Genomic DNA, 16303 nt, shown 5'->3' on the forward strand with positions numbered 1-16303 from the left:
AGTCACCATGCTGTACAGTAGAAAAAAAAATGTATTGGGGAAATAACAATTAAAAATAAATAAATAAAATAATTTGAAGAGAACTGAAAAAAAAAAAGAAAAGAAAATTCAATGATGTAAGTCAAAGCATTAGGCAGTACACCTTAAACTTATCCAGTGATGTATGCCAACTATATCTCACAAAGCTGGGGGGGCAAAGGAAATTCAAAGATGTCAACTATACCTCAATTAAGAGGAAATAAAAGAAAATTTAAAGTCATCACAAAGTGGGAGAAATTATTTGCAAATCATATAGCTCATCGCTTATCTTTTCTTTCTTTCAGTAGTCTCATCTCCTCCTGTCTTGGGCCCCCTCGAACCTCAAACCCTAGTCCTGACCTTTCTTCTCAGTACGTATTCCCCATTCCTTTGATGGACGTTTCCATGAGGATTTCATACCAGCGCTTCAACGTAACAAAGAAGTAGTGAGGTAGATGGAAGGCACAGGAGACATGCGAGTGGAACGTTAGATTCATACAGTTTTGGCTTCAAGTCAGAGGTCACTGGGACAAAGTGGAACACTGTTAGATGGGCAAGTAGGTCTGATAAAAGGTTGGGAAACTAGGGAAGCCTCCACAGAAGTGAAAGGCAAAGGGTATTCTAAAGTGAAAGGAGGAGTTCCCGCCATGGTTCATTGGAAATGAACCTGACTAGCATCCGTGAGGACACAGGTGTGATCCCTGGCCTTGCTCAGTGAGCTGTGGTGGAGGTCACAGATGCGGCTGGGATCCTGTGTTGCTGTGGCTGTGGCATAGGACAGCAGCTACAGCTCTGATTCAACCCCTAGCCTGAGAACCTCCATATGCCACAAATGAGGCCCTAAAAAGACTAAATAAATAAATAAATAAATAAATAAAACAAAGTGAAAGGACACAGTTGAGAAGGAGACACATTACTACTGGGGCCTGAGACAATGTAAGTCTATGTGTTCCATGATGCCTGGGCTTGTCTTTTCAGGCACCTCTGTTACTGGCCAAAACGAAAAAATTCAATAAAATATATTGCCTGGCAAAGGAAAATGGTAGGTCGAATAATAGTAGTAATTCAGGAAGAGGTGGGAGAAGTGAACTCTGACAACAGTAACCACTTCCCAAAGGTTCTCTGGTACAGCGAGGTCTGCATAAGATGACTGATCCCATCTGTGCCTGGGAGAGGGGAGACTGACACTCCCCCTCCCCCACAGTACCCCCTACAGGACAGTGGGGGCTCCCCTACACCTCAGACACACATATTTACATTGTTATTTTATTCTGCTTAGGAGACAGCCCCCCAGTCCCTCAGATATCCAGAGCAGGAGTCAGGGATTAGGCCCCACTATGATTTTGAGTTACAAAATGATGAAGTCCCAGATACCAGTAGCTCCTGGCTACATGACGGTAAGAGGTATGACTGAGCCTCTCTTGCAGATGATCCAGCACCCGTATAGACCAGGTTAGATTGTTCTCCAGCTCTCTGGTGGGACAGAACTAACTGCCTGAACCAAGAGCTCACAGCACCATCCACTCGCATCACCAAAGCTATGCCCAGGCAAAGTCCCACGCTGCTCACAATGAAGCCCATGGCCTCAAAAATGAACCTGCAAAGAAAGGTGGAGAATCCCAGATGCCCCAGTAACTCTAGATCCTCTTCCCTGTGAGACAAAACCTTGTCCACTCTGGATGTTCGTTGTTTGCTCCAAGCTTCACCCTCTCCCACACCGATACTTGGGAAACAAACTCACTCACTTGGGGGCAAACACCTTCCAGACCATGAGATGCCTGCGGAGGATGGAGGCTGCCAAGGCACTGGCCAGAATCTAAAGGAAGAGAGGAGGAATCAAGTTATTCAGGAAGGGGAGGAGGAGGCAGATCAAATAGAGAGTTGCCATAGACCCATATGAAGAATGTGAGGGGAGGAAAGTAGTGCATGTGAGTGAAAAAAATCCTGGGCTTGGAGTTAGGAGACCTAATTCTTTTCCTGGCTCCATCATGACGTGCTGCGTGATCTTGGGCAAGCACTATTCATCTGTGCTGCTGACACTCAGGCTTGGCCTCCAGGATGGAGGAAATTTCAGAGTCACACCTTCTGCCTCTGAAGGAAAGGCGGATCCATCATCACAGCTTGGGAAAGAATCCTCAGCTTTTCCAGCCTGTCCATTAATGGAGAAATCCCCAATGCAAGCATCAGGGTCCAGATCTAGCTTGCAGAGAGGAAATAATCCAAGACTAGGATGAAGGAGACCCAGATTCTGCCATTTGAGACCACTGGCCTTTGGCAACCACTTCATTTATCTATACCTCAGTCAAGGCTCCTTCCTAGAGTTTTGGCAAAGTATGAAAGAAAAAATGTGACATCACTAACTCTAGGATCTCTCTCCTGCACCCACCTGAATACCAAGGACAAAGAAGTACTTGAGGCCCAGCTGCAGCAGCGCTGCATTGAAGTGGTGAGGCGCATCCCGGAGCCGCATCTCCATCAATGGCTCCTCCTCCTCCTCAGGCCTGACTGTGGCCTCAGCTTCATTCCCTGGGGGCTGCCGCCTCTTCCGGGGCCCTTGACTCTCACACAAAAAGGGCCAGAGCAGGAGCAATGGGCAACCTACTGCCTCGGGGGAAGGCAGGGCTAGAATCAATGGAGGACCCAGGGACCAGGCCACCCTGGCCCCCAACTACCTTAAGTGGTTCAACCTCCAATTAGCAATAGGCCAAGGTGTGCCAAAGATCTAACAAAATCACATTCCCCCCCACACACACACCCCGCTCAAATCCAGGGGTTTCCTTTCCTTCTACAAAGCCAGAGTAAACAATGGAAGCCAGGGAAGAAGGTGGAAGTACCTGCAAAGAGGAGATGGGAGGCAAAGGTGTTGGATCCCACCAGCAAAGCAGACAGCCAGGTAAAGCCAGGACCCTCTGAGACTCCCACGAAGGCTGCATGCCAATGGATGGCTGGAAAGACAGGCTGGTGGCCCGTGGAATAGAAGGTCTGTGTGGCCATGAAGGCCCAAGCAGAGACTGCCTGCCATGGCACAGTAAAAGGACCTGGGAGAAGAGATATGCCTCTTTACAGTCTTGTCCATCACCCCCTGCCCCAATATTGTACACACCTATTGCTTCAGTGCTAATTCTCTTACATACATGCACGCCCATCACCCCGAACTTCTAATAGTCAACATTCTGTTATTCTAATTCCTTCCATGGCACAAAGCCCCGATGCTCTAATCTGCAGTCAACCTTTCTCTCTCACACACACACAGCTCTCTATGACATCAAATACTCGCAATTCACCACTCTTAACACTGGAAAATCAGGAAATGCCTCATAAGGATGCAGCATTTCCACATGAATTGAGTCTTGGATTACTGCTTGTCTCCCTCCTCCATGAATCCTGCTGGCCTCGGAAGCCAATGGTAGGGATCAATTAGCTTGGCTACAGCAGATAAGAGAGAGGACATCAGAAAGGCCCTCTCAACTGTTGGGGCCTGAGACCCCGTGTCAAGGTGAAGAACCTGAGGAGCAACACATCCCCGAAAATTTAGAGGGGCCGAACTCACATCACTACTGTCCTTGGATGAATCAGGGCTGAGATATGTATTTACCAGGGGTGGTGATGGGTATCCCAGCAGCAAGCAGATGCAGGAGAAGGAAGCTCTGCAGAAACAGAAGCAGGAACACAAGGCTAATGCGCTCTGCATGCAATAGCAGAAGTGGGAAGGCCAAGAAGGTGAGGGCCGTGACCACAGCCACTGAGTAGACGCTCCCCAACTGATAGGCAGCCACTGTCAGGGGGCCCTGAGATTTGGTTCTCTCTAGTCGGCCCCGGAACTCCTCCTGCATATGTCGGTAGATTTGAGGAACCACGTAATCCAGGTCAGCCTGAGATGTGGGGGGGCCTGAGAAGGGAGTGAGGATAGTCCTGGTCCTTGGAGCGCCCGTCGAAGCTTTCACCAACACCGTCACAGGCCTCCAGAGCAGCAGCATGAGCCCTGAAGCCGCCAACCCTGCCACAGCCCTAGGCAACATAACTGATGCCCCAGCAACCAGGGCCCGGAGACGAGGGGGTGCTTCATCTGCCCCCGATGCCAGTGCCCAGTAGGCAGCAGTGCCGAGTACCATTAGGGGCAGCCCCCAGCGCACAAAGAGCACAGGGGGCTCAGGGCTCTTGAGATTACCATAGCGGCGAAGCCACAGGCGCACAGCGGCTAACAGGGCCACCAGCGCCCCCACACAAGCTCCATACCACAAATTCTTGGCTCGACCACCCACCATGGACGCCAGGGGACTCAGCCAGGGTGAGGAGCTACAAGCAGGTGTCTCTTCAGGGCAGCGGTGAAAAAGCCCAGCTAGCCTTATACATAAAAGCAACCCACCTCCAAGCCCCAGGGCATGCAAGCCATTGTGCTGTGGGGGGCCTGTTGGGGTCAAAAAGCCAAAACGGGGTACTGTGACTAGCTTAGGTGGCAGGAGCTTGCCCTCCCAGTGAAGTTGGGCAACCAGGAGCAAGATGAGTGAGACCAAAAGGAAGGGGGCGGCCCTGGCCTCAGCTATAACAAAGCTGTCAGAGAAGAAACCAGCAAAGCGAATGAGCAGGAGTAACAGGACAGGCTCAGGCATGGGAAGGAGGGCTGCCAGGGGCCTCTTGGATCCCCAGCCAATCCAGACTTTCCACAGACAAGGCAGGAGTGAGCCCACTGCAGCCATGGCCCCTAGAACCACTAAATCCAGCTTCAATCCAGTAGCTGCTAGGAATCCAGCACACACTATGGCCCCAATCAGACCCCAGGCCATGGGGATTGAGAGAGGATGGAAAGAGAAACCCGGGGATGCTGCCCACTGGGATACCAGTAGGCAGAGAAAGCAGGTAGCAGCCAAGAGAGCAGCACCCCCTGCCATGCGGACCAGAGAAAAACGAGCCCAAGACTCAATGCACATGGCCCGAACTCCCCGCAGGAACTGCTGCAGCTCAGTAATCACAGTCTGCAGTGCTGCCTCAGCCCCCTGAGGGCTCTGCAGAAGCTGCTGGTAGTCAGCAGAAGCCTTGGAGAAGAGGTTCTGCAGCCGATGAAGCTCCTTAATTTGGAGATCCTGAGCAACAGCTGAGTAGGTGTGAAGAAAACGGGACACCTGGCAGAAAAGATCAGAGACCAAGGGTTAAAGCTTAGAGACGTAAATTGGGACAGAGGCAAGGATAGGTATCACCAAAGGGGGGTATCTGGAAATCAGGGACCCAAACTCTGCCCGGGACCCAAACTTCATCCAGAGGGAGGACATGGCTATGGAATGTGGGATTAAGACTGAACAAAGGACAAGAGAGTGGGTCATTATGCTTCTCCCATGCCCAACCTAACTCTGTTGCCTAGGAGCCTAGCCCATTACCTACCTGCTGGGCATTGAGATGGAGAGCTGAGGCTTGGGCCAGAGCAGAGAAGTGAGGCTGAGAGTCTTCGACCTCTGAGAACACCTCAGCTATTACCTCCCCGATGTTCCCAAATGGGATGGGCAGGCCCAGCAGCAGGGCCAGTGTAGGCACAAGGCTGATTTGAGGGATCACCTCTGGCTCCTAAAGAACAAAGACAGGGGTCAACGGGTTCACCAAAGAGCTGAGGTCAGTGTCTGGGATGGAAGGTGTAGGGGCCTAGGTAGGAAATAAGAATGGGGGGTGCCCAGGGTCATGAACCTGGGGGCTTAAATTGGAGGGATCCACAAGGATACTCTGATCATGATGTGGGCTGAACAGCAGGAAACCACACAAAGCACATCTCAGGCCTCACCTCGGGTGGGGCACTGGGAAAGAGGGCTGTGGGACTATACAAAAAAAGTGCAGCCGAGTTCTCCAGCTCACTGTCTCCTCCATGGTTCCCATTCGTGGTCATCCCATGGTCCCCAGTCACCACCAGCAGTGTGTCATTCTCCAGATGCTCCACAAGTCCCCTGGGGCCAAGAAATGTGTCAGGAGTAGAGATGGATAAAGATTTTTCTGAGGGCCCCATTCAGCCCCAGCCAGAACTTCCATTAGAAGGACCTATATCTCTGGCAAAATGACACCTCTTTGGTCATGACCCAAACCACACACTGGGTTACTCAAAATGAACGGGGCCCCTAGCTTCAGAAAAAGGCCGAGAGAAGACATAATTCAGCTAGGAAAGAGGCTCTAAATAAGATTTTTTTTTTTTTCTCTTGCTTGGGACTACATACCATGACATTCTCATTCACAAACCCATCCCCACCCCCAGCCAACATCCACACTCACTGGATCACTTGGTCCATTTGGCTAAGTTTCTTGGCCATTTCAGGATGGTGAGGTCCATGCTTGTGGCCACAGTGATCCACACCCAGGAAGTGAATAATCAGCACATCCCATTCACCACTGTCCACTGTAGAAGAGAGAACGTGAGCACAGGGGACTAAGGCTCACTCCTCAACTCGACCTAGGTTCTGATGCTCCTACGTTCAGGAACACAAGCCCAGGCCATTGCACATAGAATTTGTGGACTGAAGCAGCCCTCCCCAGCTCCTAGTTTTAGGCCTATCTCTGGCCCCATGCTCACTGGTTGGGTAGAGACGTTCCAGGATACCATTGTCCACTGTGTGCAGGTCTCGGACATCAAATGATGGGAAGAAGAAAGCTTGGGAGAAAGCTCCAGGAAAAAGATCATTCCAAGTTTCATCTCCCATGAAGACCACACGCCTTCCTACAAAGACACAAGAGTGAGTCATAGCCGGAGCAGAAGTCAGGGGACGGGGAAGAGGAGGGACCTTTTACAGATCTATCAGAATCCAAACCATGCACTAAGTCACAGCAGGTCCATCCAACAACTCTTTATCCTTCAAGGCCTAAAATTTTCTGCCAGGAAGCTTGCCCTGATAACCATGTACCACCCAGACCACTTATTCCTTATTCCTACAAAAAGCTGTGCTAGTTCTCAATCCCTGGATATCTGTTTTTCTGTTTTTCCTGGTACATCTTCCTTTTTCCCAGTCAGTGAGTAGACAGAGCCTGGACCCTTTGATCTCTCCTCACTTGTGAGAATACTAAACCCGCATCTTTTTTTTTTTTTTTTTTGCCATTTCTTGGGCCGCTCCTGCAGCATATGGAGTTTCCCAGGCTAGGGGTTTAATTGGAGCTGTAGCCACCGGCTACGCCAGAGCCACAGCAACACAGGATCCGAGCCGCATCTGTAACCTACACCACAGCTCATGGCAACGCTGGATCCTTAACCCACTGAGCAAGGCCAGGGATCGACCCCGCAACCTCATGGTTTCTAGTCAGATTCGTTAACCACTGAGCCACGAAGGGAACTCCTAGACCCGCATCTTCTCTTGGGTCTTTCCCCTGCCCCTTTACTGAGAGCTCTCCCAAAGTAAAACCAATACCCCAAGCAGATTAGAAACTCCAGAAGGACAAAGCCCGGACCTGCACTCCCTGATGCAGGGTTGTAACTCTCCTTCTCTGTACTCCTAGTTAAACATGCAGCTGGGCACCCAGAGTTCTGGCTACTTCTAAGGAAGAAATTCGCCAAGGTACTCCTGGCCTCCAAAGAGGCCCAGACTAACCTGTGCTAGTAAGCTGCTTAATGAGATTGTCTTCTGCTATGGCATAGCTGGCAAAATTACTGCCGGCATCAACAAAGGTTGGCAGTGAGCCGGTGGTGAGGGCCTTGATACGCTGCATGGTGGTGGTTGGGGGGTCAACTTTTGATTGGTAGAGCCTGGCATGGTGAGGCTGACTTTCCAGGATCCTCTGCAAGGAACTCAGTTTGCCCAGGAAGGGCAACGAGACAGAAGGCTCCCCAGAAACGTGTGAGAACTGGGGCTTTGCAAAGTCAAATCGCAGAGCATCTATCACCACCAACACAAGCCGGGGGAATCGGGAAGCCATCCAGCAGGCCCCAGGCTCCCCTTGGCTCCCCCATGGTAGGGACACGGGGCCTGGGGGCTCTTGGCAGCTGCTGTGGTTGTTGAGTTCCAATCGGGTGAGCAGGAAGCCACTGGTGAAGAGAGCAATGCCGGCATAGAAGAGGAAGCAGACCCAGGCCAGGAAGAGCAGTACTGAGATCTTCTGCATCCTGGTGGTGGCGGGGGAGGGAATTCATAACTGTAAAGCAAAGAACCAGTGGATATTCTAGTCTCTCAATACAAAGCCCAGCTAGGATTACTTCCTCTTGGAAGTCTTCCTCAAGATAAACACTCCCATAGCCAATGTTCCTCTCCACCAGTTATACCAGAGTTTCTGAAGGTGAGGTGCGCAGACTATGGGCATTGACCTGGAGCGGCTGTTTTAAAATGCTGATTTCCAGGCGCCACCCCAAATCCCCTGAATCAGGATCTTCGGCAATGCAGCATAGGCATTTGCACATGTGCTCCAGGAGATCCTAATGATGGAAAACACAGTCCACGAGAGAAACTTATTCCAAGTGGTAGACTGCTTTCTGACAGCCCGTTTCTCCGCCTCTCTCCTCGCCAATTTCAACACCCCTGGGGTGGTCAAAGCTCGCAGTCGCAGGGGGAATCCCGGCCAGGCTCACGGCGCCGCCTGGCGGGGCTCGAGGGAACGAAAGGAAGGAGTCCTACTCCGCTTCCGGACTGCCAGGATCGCCAAGAGACCAGAAGCGCGAGCTCTCCGGCGCAGCAGAGCAGAGGCGCGAGGTTCTGAGGCGTTTGGGCCTCGCCGGGACCAACCGTCCAGATGGCTCTACCTCCTCCGATGGCCACCCGGCCTCCGCCTAGGCACCCAGACCCGGGTACTAGACCTGCCAGACTGCGACCTTTGTGAGCGGGGTGGGAGGGTTCTTTACTAAGGGGAAAAGGCAGCTTAAGGGGGTTTGGGGAGACCCTGGCTCACCTTAAACGGCGCCCGGAAGGGCAGCGGCGGCGCCGGCGGCCTGGCACCACAGAGGTGCGTGCGCTGGATAGAGCAGCCCGCGAGGGATGCCCATCGCCACCTGCTGGCGCCTCCGAGGAAGTTCGGCAAGGAACGCAGGGCTGGCCAGAGAAGGAATCGATGGGAGATTATGGTAATTTAGCATTGGGGGCAAGGCACTAAGCTAAAAAGTTCTGGGAACCACTGTCCATTCTTGGTTAAGACTAAGATCTGTGCTTCTGGAACCAAACTTAGCTTAAGTCCTAGCTCTGCCACTCACTGTCATTACTGGGCATTACCTCATCTATAAAATAAGGACAGTATTTATTACCCCCTTTTTGCCAAGCTGACTCCAACTGATGCGTTTTTATTCATTCTCTGCTAGTCTTTCACTAATTTTTTTTGCCTTTTTTTTTTTGCCTTTTCTAGTGCCGCTCCCGCGGCATATGGAGGTTCCCAGGCTAGGGGTCTAATTGGAGCTGTAGCTGCTGGCCTACACCAGAGCCACAGCAAAGCGGGATCTGAGCCCCGTCTGCAACCTACACCACAGCTCACGGCAACGCCAGATCCTTAACCCACTGAGCAAGGCCAGGGCTCGGACCGCAACCTCATGGTTCCAAGTTGGATTCCTTAACCACTGCACCACTACAGGAACTCCAAGTCTTTCACTAATTCTTACAACGCAATAATAAAAAGACAGTCCAATTTTAAAATCAGCAAAGATATGAAGGACATTTCTCCACAAAAGATAGATGCATGACCAATAAACACATAAGAAGATGCTCAACATCATCAGCCATCAGGGGAATGCTGGAGATACCACCTCAGACCCACGAGGATGGCTGTAATAAAAAAGGTGAATAACAAGTATTGGCGTAGGTGTGAAGAAATGTGAACCCTCATACACTGCTGTTAGAATTGTAAAATGCAACTTTGGAAAAGAGTCCAGCAAGTTCTTCAGAAGGTTAATCATAGAGTTACCATATGACCCAGCAATTCCACTCATAGGTATTATACCCAAGAGAAATGAAAAACATGTGTTCACACAAAAAATTGCACACTCGAGGGTTCATGGTAGCATTATCATAATAGCCAAAAGGTAGAAACAAGACAAATGCCCTTCACTGATGAATGGATGAACAAAATATGCTATATCTATACAATAGAATAGTGTTTGGCAAAAAAAAAAAAAAAAAGATGAGTATTGCTACATGCCACTACATGAATGAAACTTAAAAAACACGCTAAGGGAGTTCCTGTCGTGGCGCAGTGGTTAACGAATCCGACTAGGAACCATGAGGTTGCGGGTTCGGTCCCTGCCCTTGCTCAGTGGGTTGAGGATCCGGCGTTGCCGTGAGCTGTGGTGTAGGTTGCAGACACAGCTCAGATCCCGCGTTGCTGTGGCTCTGGCATAGACCGGTGGCTACAGCTCCGATTAGACCCCTAGCCTGGGAACCTCCATATGCCGTGGGAGCGGCCCAAAGAAATAGAAAAAAAAAAAAAAAAACACGCTAAGTAAAAAAGCCAATAAATAACAAAATAGCACATATTATTCCATTTACAATAAATCTACAGACATAAAGTAAACTAGTGGTTGTCTAAGGCTAGGGGGAGAGGAATGACTACTAATGGGTGCAGGGTTTTTGTGGTAGGGTGGGGGTGGGGGAGCAGTGATGAAAATGTTCTAAATTGTGACAGTTGCACAATTCTGTGAATATACTACAAATTATTGAATTTACACTTTAAGCAGGTGCATTGCATTGTATGTGAATTGTATCTGAAAAACTTCAATTAAAAACAAAACAACTTCCCCAACAGTTTCTCAAATCAGAGTGAAGCCTAAGTTCTTGTAGTTGCCCTACATGGCCAGCTCCTAAACACAAATTCCCCACTTCCCTCTCTGATTTAGCTAGTTGCAACTTCTTTGCTTCCTTAACTCTGCTGTCCACTGCAGCTGCCTCAGGACCTTTGCATTTGCAATCTCCTCTGTCAGCTTTATTCTCAGATACCCAAATGGCCTTCCCCTAATTTCCATATCTAAGCTTAAATGTACATCAATGAGGCTTCCTGCAACCCTCTACTTATTGTTACAGCCCCTTCTACTCAAATTCCCCATCTCCCTTCCTTTAATTTCCTTTATAGTACAACTCATCAGCATCGGAAATACTGTACATCTTTCTTTTTTCTTTTTTCTTTTTTTTTTTTTTTGGCCATGTCCATGGCATGTGGAAGTTTCTGGGCCAGGGACTGAACCTGTACCACAGCAGCAACGCAAGACACAGCGGTGACAATACTGATTCCTTATCCCACTGAGCCATCAGGGAACTGCTGATATGATGATTTGTCCCTTCCAAATAGAATGTAAGCTCATTGGGAGTAGGGAATTTTATTACTATATCCTCAGTGCCTGGCGTATAGTTGAGATTCAATAAATAGTTATTAAGTGAATAAATTCTAATTCAGAAATATGTTGAAATATCCTCAAAGCCCCTTACCTCAGCTCAGGCCTCATCACCCTCTCCAGGATCAGAGGCAGCCTTCTTATGGTCCTTCCAGCCTCTCATCTCTCGTTCAAATCCTCTGGTTACATTGCTGCAGGACAGCTCTAGCTAAAACACTAATGTTATTACCTTAATCTTTTTTTAAATTTATTTATTTATTTATTTATTTATTTATTTATTTATTTATTTTTTGTCTTTTGTCTGTTGTTGTTGTTGCTATTTCTTGGGCCGCTCCCGCGGCATATGGAGATTCCCAGGCTAGGGGTTGAATCGGAGCTGTAGCCACCGGCCTACGCCAGAGCCACAGCAATGCGGGATCCGAGCCGCGTCTGCAACCTACACCACAGCTCACGGCAACGCCGGATCCTCAACCCACTGAGCAAGGGCAGGGACCGAACCCGCAACCTCATGGTTCCTAGTCGGATTCGTTAACCACTGCGCCACAACGGGAACTCCTAATTTATTTTTTATTGTGCCTTAATCTTCTTAACATTCTTCATGGAAAAGGGAAAAAAAACTTTCATGCCCCTCCTCCCTGGACAAAGTCCAAACTTTTCAGAGTGGGGGACTCTATTTCCCTGTGATTTGGGCCTTGACATGTTGTCACATCTCCCCAACACCCCACCCTTCAGCCACAGTGAGAAGCTCCAAAGGTCCCAACTTCTCTGCCATAGGCCTTAATCAGAGGTGCAGCTGCCAGCTTTCACCACAGCCACACCATGTCCAAGCCTCATCTTCGACGTACACCACAGCTCATGCCATCGCTGGATCCTTAACCCACTGAGCGAGGCCAGGGATCAAACCTCTGTCCTCATGGATACTAGTCAGGTTCTTAAACCTCTCAACCACAACAGGAACTCCTGTTTTTGAATGAATGAGTGTCCCAAGTCCCTGAGCACCCTTTGAGCATTCAGCAGTACTACTCTACCAGGGCGGTCCTCTTTCCCATTTAAAACAAACAAACAAACAAAAACAATCCAACACCTGCTCAAATTCACAGCTCCACACTTAGGAACGGGGAGGACTACACTCCCCAGCAGGCAGTTCAGTAGACATGTGGCTTAATCTTTCCACTGTATCCCACAGTTTCTCCTGAAGACAGACAGGACGATTTCACTTTACATGAGGTTCATTCTTGTTCACGAAGGAATCCGTTCCCAAGACCTGACAGGACTGGAGTGGCAGTGAACATCCAAGGAAAACATTGGTGACTTTCCCAACTTCACTCCCCAATCAACGAGAACAGTTTTGTTTTGCCATTGGCCAGTTTATTACATGATTAAAGTTCAAATAAAAAAATAATAACCAAAATCTTGGCAGGGAGGCTACAGCCAGAGTCTGGGAATGCTGCTTCCCTGTCCCCCGCCTCCCTGACCAAGCCCAACTCCATTAACTCAGCTTGACTCGATCGAGTTCCTCATCAAGACTTGCATCTGTGCCCTGGACATCTCTGCTGCTCCTGCTGGAGACTGAGTCCTGAGGCCCTGGCACTGGGGCTTTGGTGAGGGCCCCATACACACCCATGGCCTGAGGAGAGGGACAGAGAGAGAACCATGAGGACACATAACAGAAGGCATAGCACCACCCACCAATGGCTAAAAGAAAGGTGGAGCCAGGGCCAGTAAGCTTCCCCACCCCCACAAACCCAGCCAGCCTCAAGCCTAAGTCTTATTGGCTTTGGAATTAGTTCTAGGAATGTTATAAACTACCATAGCAGGGTCACCCTCAAAATACTAATACAGGCATCTGAAGAAAAAAAAAAAATACGATGTCTTGAGAGGTCTTATCAGGGGATGAAGAGAGGTCTAGGTCTCAGGGTACTCTAAAGGTCCCTGTGGTAAAAATGATGATGGTGGTGGTAGGGTCTCACTGTGCTCTGAGCCAGGTCCTTGGGGCACTCTAACCTGAGCCACCATACTGGTGACATCGCCAGGGTTGGAGGGCAGCAGGATAGTGTTGGAGTCTTTGGCCAGTTTAGAGAACGCGCTGACATACTGCTCGGCCACAGTCAGTGAGGCTGCTGCATCTCCATTCTGTGGCCACAGGGAGGATAAAAATCAGAGATCACAGATTTAGGGTGGGGGGGAAGGAAGGAAGTGGAGAGAAGTCAGTTTCCTAGAAAGAGGATATGTAGATCACCATACAAGAGATCATGTAATCTGGCTCAATGGAACCAAAAAGACAGGAATTTCTCCAAAGAATATAAGAGAGAACCTCTTTTACTGTCACTTCCCGTCTCCTACTCCCCCCAGGGGGCCTCTTACATGTTGCGTCAGAGCTGCAGCCAGAATGCGAATAGCTTCAGCTTTAGCCTTGGCTTTGGCCAGAACTGCACTGGCCTCTCCTGGAAGAAAAGAGACAGCTTGACCTATGAGGTTAGGGTACCCCAAAGCTCCTGTACTAGCACCAACCCTCAAAGACTCATGCCCTGTTCATCCCTCATACTATACCCTCTGCTGACCTGCTGCCTGATTTATTTGTTCAGCCTTTTCTGCCTCGGAGGCCAGGATCTGTGCCTGCTTCTTCCCCTCTGCCACGTTGATGGCCGACTCTCGAGTACCCTCAGACTCCAGAACCGTGGCCCGTTTCCGCCGCTCTGCCTCCACCTAGAAGTGCCCAGCAACGCCCATCGGCAAGACACCAGAGTAAATATCAACTCTTACACAGACCTGCAACTGTTCCCTTCACAATAGGGAAGGGAGTCCAGGTCCCCATGCAACTGGAGCATCCTAAAGTCCTCTTCCCCATCTCTCCCTGGCCCCCACCTGCATCTGCATGGACTCTTTCACCCGGGGTGGCACATGGATATCCTTGATCTCATAACGGAGGCAGCGGATGCCCCAGCAGTCAGCAGCCTGGTTGATGGCATCTACAATGCTAGCATTCAGGGACTCCCGCTCCTGAAGGAAGAGAGGTGTAAGCTTCATGGCCTCAAGCCACCAAACAGGGTTCTAAGCTGAGAAGGTCCTGGGACTGATGCCCCGGAAAGGACTGAAAATGCCAGATGTGTGTTTTCAAACGCTAACTCTGGCTCAGATCCCCTTACCCGGAAGACTTTGTCCAGAGAAAGTTTGCCAAGCTCTGATCTCATGGTTGTCTGAGCTAGTTGGGTGACAGCATACTCAGGGTCCTCCACACCATAGCTGGCCTGAAATGGGCGTGGATGGTGTAAGTAGCTTGAGGGCATGATTTTAGTGAGGAGAGTAACTCAGGAGCTGAATAAAGCAGGGGACAGCTACCTTGTAAGGGTCCATGATGCGCAGGTAAAGGACTCCATCAATTTGCAGAGTTACATTGTCTGCAGGTGCAGGAGAGAAAAGGAGGGTCAGGTCTCCAGGTCCCAAAAAGCTCCTTATCCTGTCACCACATCATAATGGCCTCAGAGCACCCGTGTCACCCTGTATACCCCTCACCAAGAGTCACAGCTGACTGCTCAGGCACGTTGATGACAATTTCCTTGAGACTCTGGACATAGCGGATCCGGTCTAACACAGGGATGAGGATGTTCAAGCCCTGTGAAAAGGAGTCACAGGTCCTCAGAAGGATGGGGGATGTAGGATTGGGATCCAAGCTAGGCCTGGAGTGGGTAAAGAATCAACACAGATTCTGCCCAGAAAAGCAGAAGGCTTGGGGTGTCACTGGTAGGGAATGTCACCAGTCCTCTGAATGGAAGGGAGAGCCAAGGCAATAGTAGCCTTCTCAGTGGAAGATGGAGCCAAGAAGGTGAATAGAAGATATTTCCAACATGGGTCTGTGGGTTGCTTAGGAAATAGAAGAGAGGGTAAGATGGGTATGACAGTCAGCAGTTTGGGCCCTGGCAGGAATGGCCTGGGGTGTCAGAAGCCAAAGTTGAGGGCAAGCCTTAAGGGAATCTCACCCCATTCCCCCCATGTCGTGAGGGGATTGGGATTCAGGCTGGCCCAGAGTGGGCAGAAATAGGTTCTCACAGGCTCCAGGATCCGGTGGAATCGGCCCATTCGCTCCACCACCCAGGCCTCCTGCTGGGGCACAAATAGTACCACGGTGTTTCGGGGCAATCCAGAGGAGGAGCGGCGCGGAGCACGGCCAGAAGCCTGTACGGAGCCCTAAAGGGAAGACACGGATTAGTAGAGACCCAGCCGGTCGGGCATCCCACCCCTCTCGGCGCCTGTCCCGGAGGCATGTCCCTAAACCGCGACCCTTCAGGGGTTTCGGAGAGGGACTCACATGAGTACCACAACCTCTGACCCTGGTTTTCTCCCTAGACGTAGAATATGGCTCCTTCCCAGCTGAAGACCTAGGTGACTTCTGGCCTGACCCTTAGAAAAGGATGCCTCGCACTCACCCTCAGCAAAAGGGCTCCAGTCCCCCGCGCCGCGCGCGCCAGCATTTCCCACGGCCACAGCGACCTCCGGAACCAAAGAGACGAGGAGCAGAGCGGTCGTTCTGAATGTCCGGACCTGAACCTTTCCTCCGGTATTTCCACTCCGCCGGATGTACTTCCGGCCTTCCCTTCCCCGCCCCTTTCCACACTCAGCCAATCAGCGTTCCCTGGCGGAAGCGTGCGTCAGGTTGTTCCTAGTAAGACGCAGACCTTCTAAAGACGGTGGGAGGCAAAAGATTCTTCGGCTTGTCGCTGATCAAGCTCAAGGTCCCGGAAACGTGACCAAACAGAGGCTATTTTCCGCGTGCATGTGGCCCAGAAAAACCTCCCACAGAGTTGTTTACCCCCACCGGAGACTCAGTTTACTCTTCTGAGCTTATAATGCGCCCATCCGTCACCATAGCGACCAGGGGATTTGGTGCTGACTCGTTGCCATGGTTGCCATAGCGACATTCTCTGGTAGTCCTGCTGTGCTGTACCCAGCTCTCCCACTGGGGACTGACCCCATTCCCGTTGTCATGGTGACTAGGCCTAACATTGCCCGCTGATTGGACTGAGATTTTCC

General features: G+C 50.4%; 2 protein-coding genes across 5 annotated transcripts; both read right to left on the reverse strand.

Annotated features, from left to right (window-relative positions):
• Nucleotides 1–1270: 1270 nt before the first annotated feature.
• On the reverse strand, nt 1271–8928 carry PIGO (phosphatidylinositol glycan anchor biosynthesis class O). 4 transcript variants are annotated; one of them, XM_047767839.1, is made up of 11 exons: nt 8857–8928; nt 7569–8109; nt 6563–6706; nt 6265–6388; nt 5786–5945; nt 5395–5574; nt 3614–5138; nt 2853–3056; nt 2405–2619; nt 1764–1834; nt 1271–1615 (listed from the first exon to the last, which is right to left on the reverse strand). In XM_047767839.1, exons 2-11 carry the CDS (start codon nt 8077–8079, stop codon nt 1354–1356), a joined length of 3396 nt encoding a protein of 1131 aa, XP_047623795.1. In that variant the 5' UTR covers nt 8080–8109; nt 8857–8928; the 3' UTR covers nt 1271–1353. The 4 variants fall into 4 exon arrangements, with proteins under 4 accessions (XP_047623795.1, XP_047623798.1, XP_047623799.1 ...); XM_047767842.1 differs by having other exon boundaries at nt 7569–8080; nt 8857–8916; XM_047767843.1 differs by lacking the exons at nt 2405–2619; nt 8857–8928 and having other exon boundaries at nt 1460–1615; nt 7569–8354.
• A 3693-nt stretch (nt 8929–12621) lies between these two features.
• STOML2 (stomatin like 2) lies at nt 12622–16097 on the reverse strand. The gene is made up of 10 exons (XM_047767850.1): nt 15700–16097; nt 15323–15460; nt 14789–14888; nt 14615–14673; nt 14422–14523; nt 14141–14275; nt 13837–13981; nt 13640–13719; nt 13280–13408; nt 12622–12902 (listed from the first exon to the last, which is right to left on the reverse strand). The coding sequence occupies exons 1-10, from the start codon at nt 15742–15744 to the stop codon at nt 12765–12767; spliced, it is 1071 nt and encodes a 356-aa protein (XP_047623806.1). The 5' UTR covers nt 15745–16097; the 3' UTR covers nt 12622–12764.
• Between the last annotated feature and the right edge of the window lie 206 nt (nt 16098–16303).

The sequence above is a fragment of the Phacochoerus africanus genome, chromosome 2 (genome assembly GCF_016906955.1).
Source record: "Phacochoerus africanus isolate WHEZ1 chromosome 2, ROS_Pafr_v1, whole genome shotgun sequence".
NCBI lineage: Eukaryota > Metazoa > Chordata > Mammalia > Artiodactyla > Suidae > Phacochoerus > Phacochoerus africanus.

Excerpts from the sequence above, each read along its gene's own strand:
- STOML2 (XM_047767850.1), bottom strand. The coding sequence starts at position 15,744 with ATGCTGGCGCGCGCGGCGCGGGGGACTGGAGCCCTTTTGCTGAGG. Across the intron at positions 14,674-14,788 it reads GCAGTCAGCTGTGACTCTTG|ACAATGTAACTCTGCAAATT; the intron begins GTGAGGGGTATA and ends CTGCACCTGCAG. Across the intron at positions 12,903-13,279 it reads TCACCAGTATGGTGGCTCAG|GCCATGGGTGTGTATGGGGC; the intron begins GTTAGAGTGCCC and ends CCCTCTCCTCAG.
- PIGO (XM_047767839.1), bottom strand. The coding sequence starts at position 8,079 with ATGCAGAAGATCTCAGTACTGCTCTTCCTGGCCTGGGTCTGCTTCCTC. Across the intron at positions 5,575-5,785 it reads TTCCCAGTGCCCCACCCGAG|GAGCCAGAGGTGATCCCTCA; the intron begins GTGAGGCCTGAG and ends TTTGTTCTTTAG. Across the intron at positions 1,616-1,763 it reads TGGAAGGTGTTTGCCCCCAA|GTTCATTTTTGAGGCCATGG; the intron begins GTGAGTGAGTTT and ends CTTTCTTTGCAG.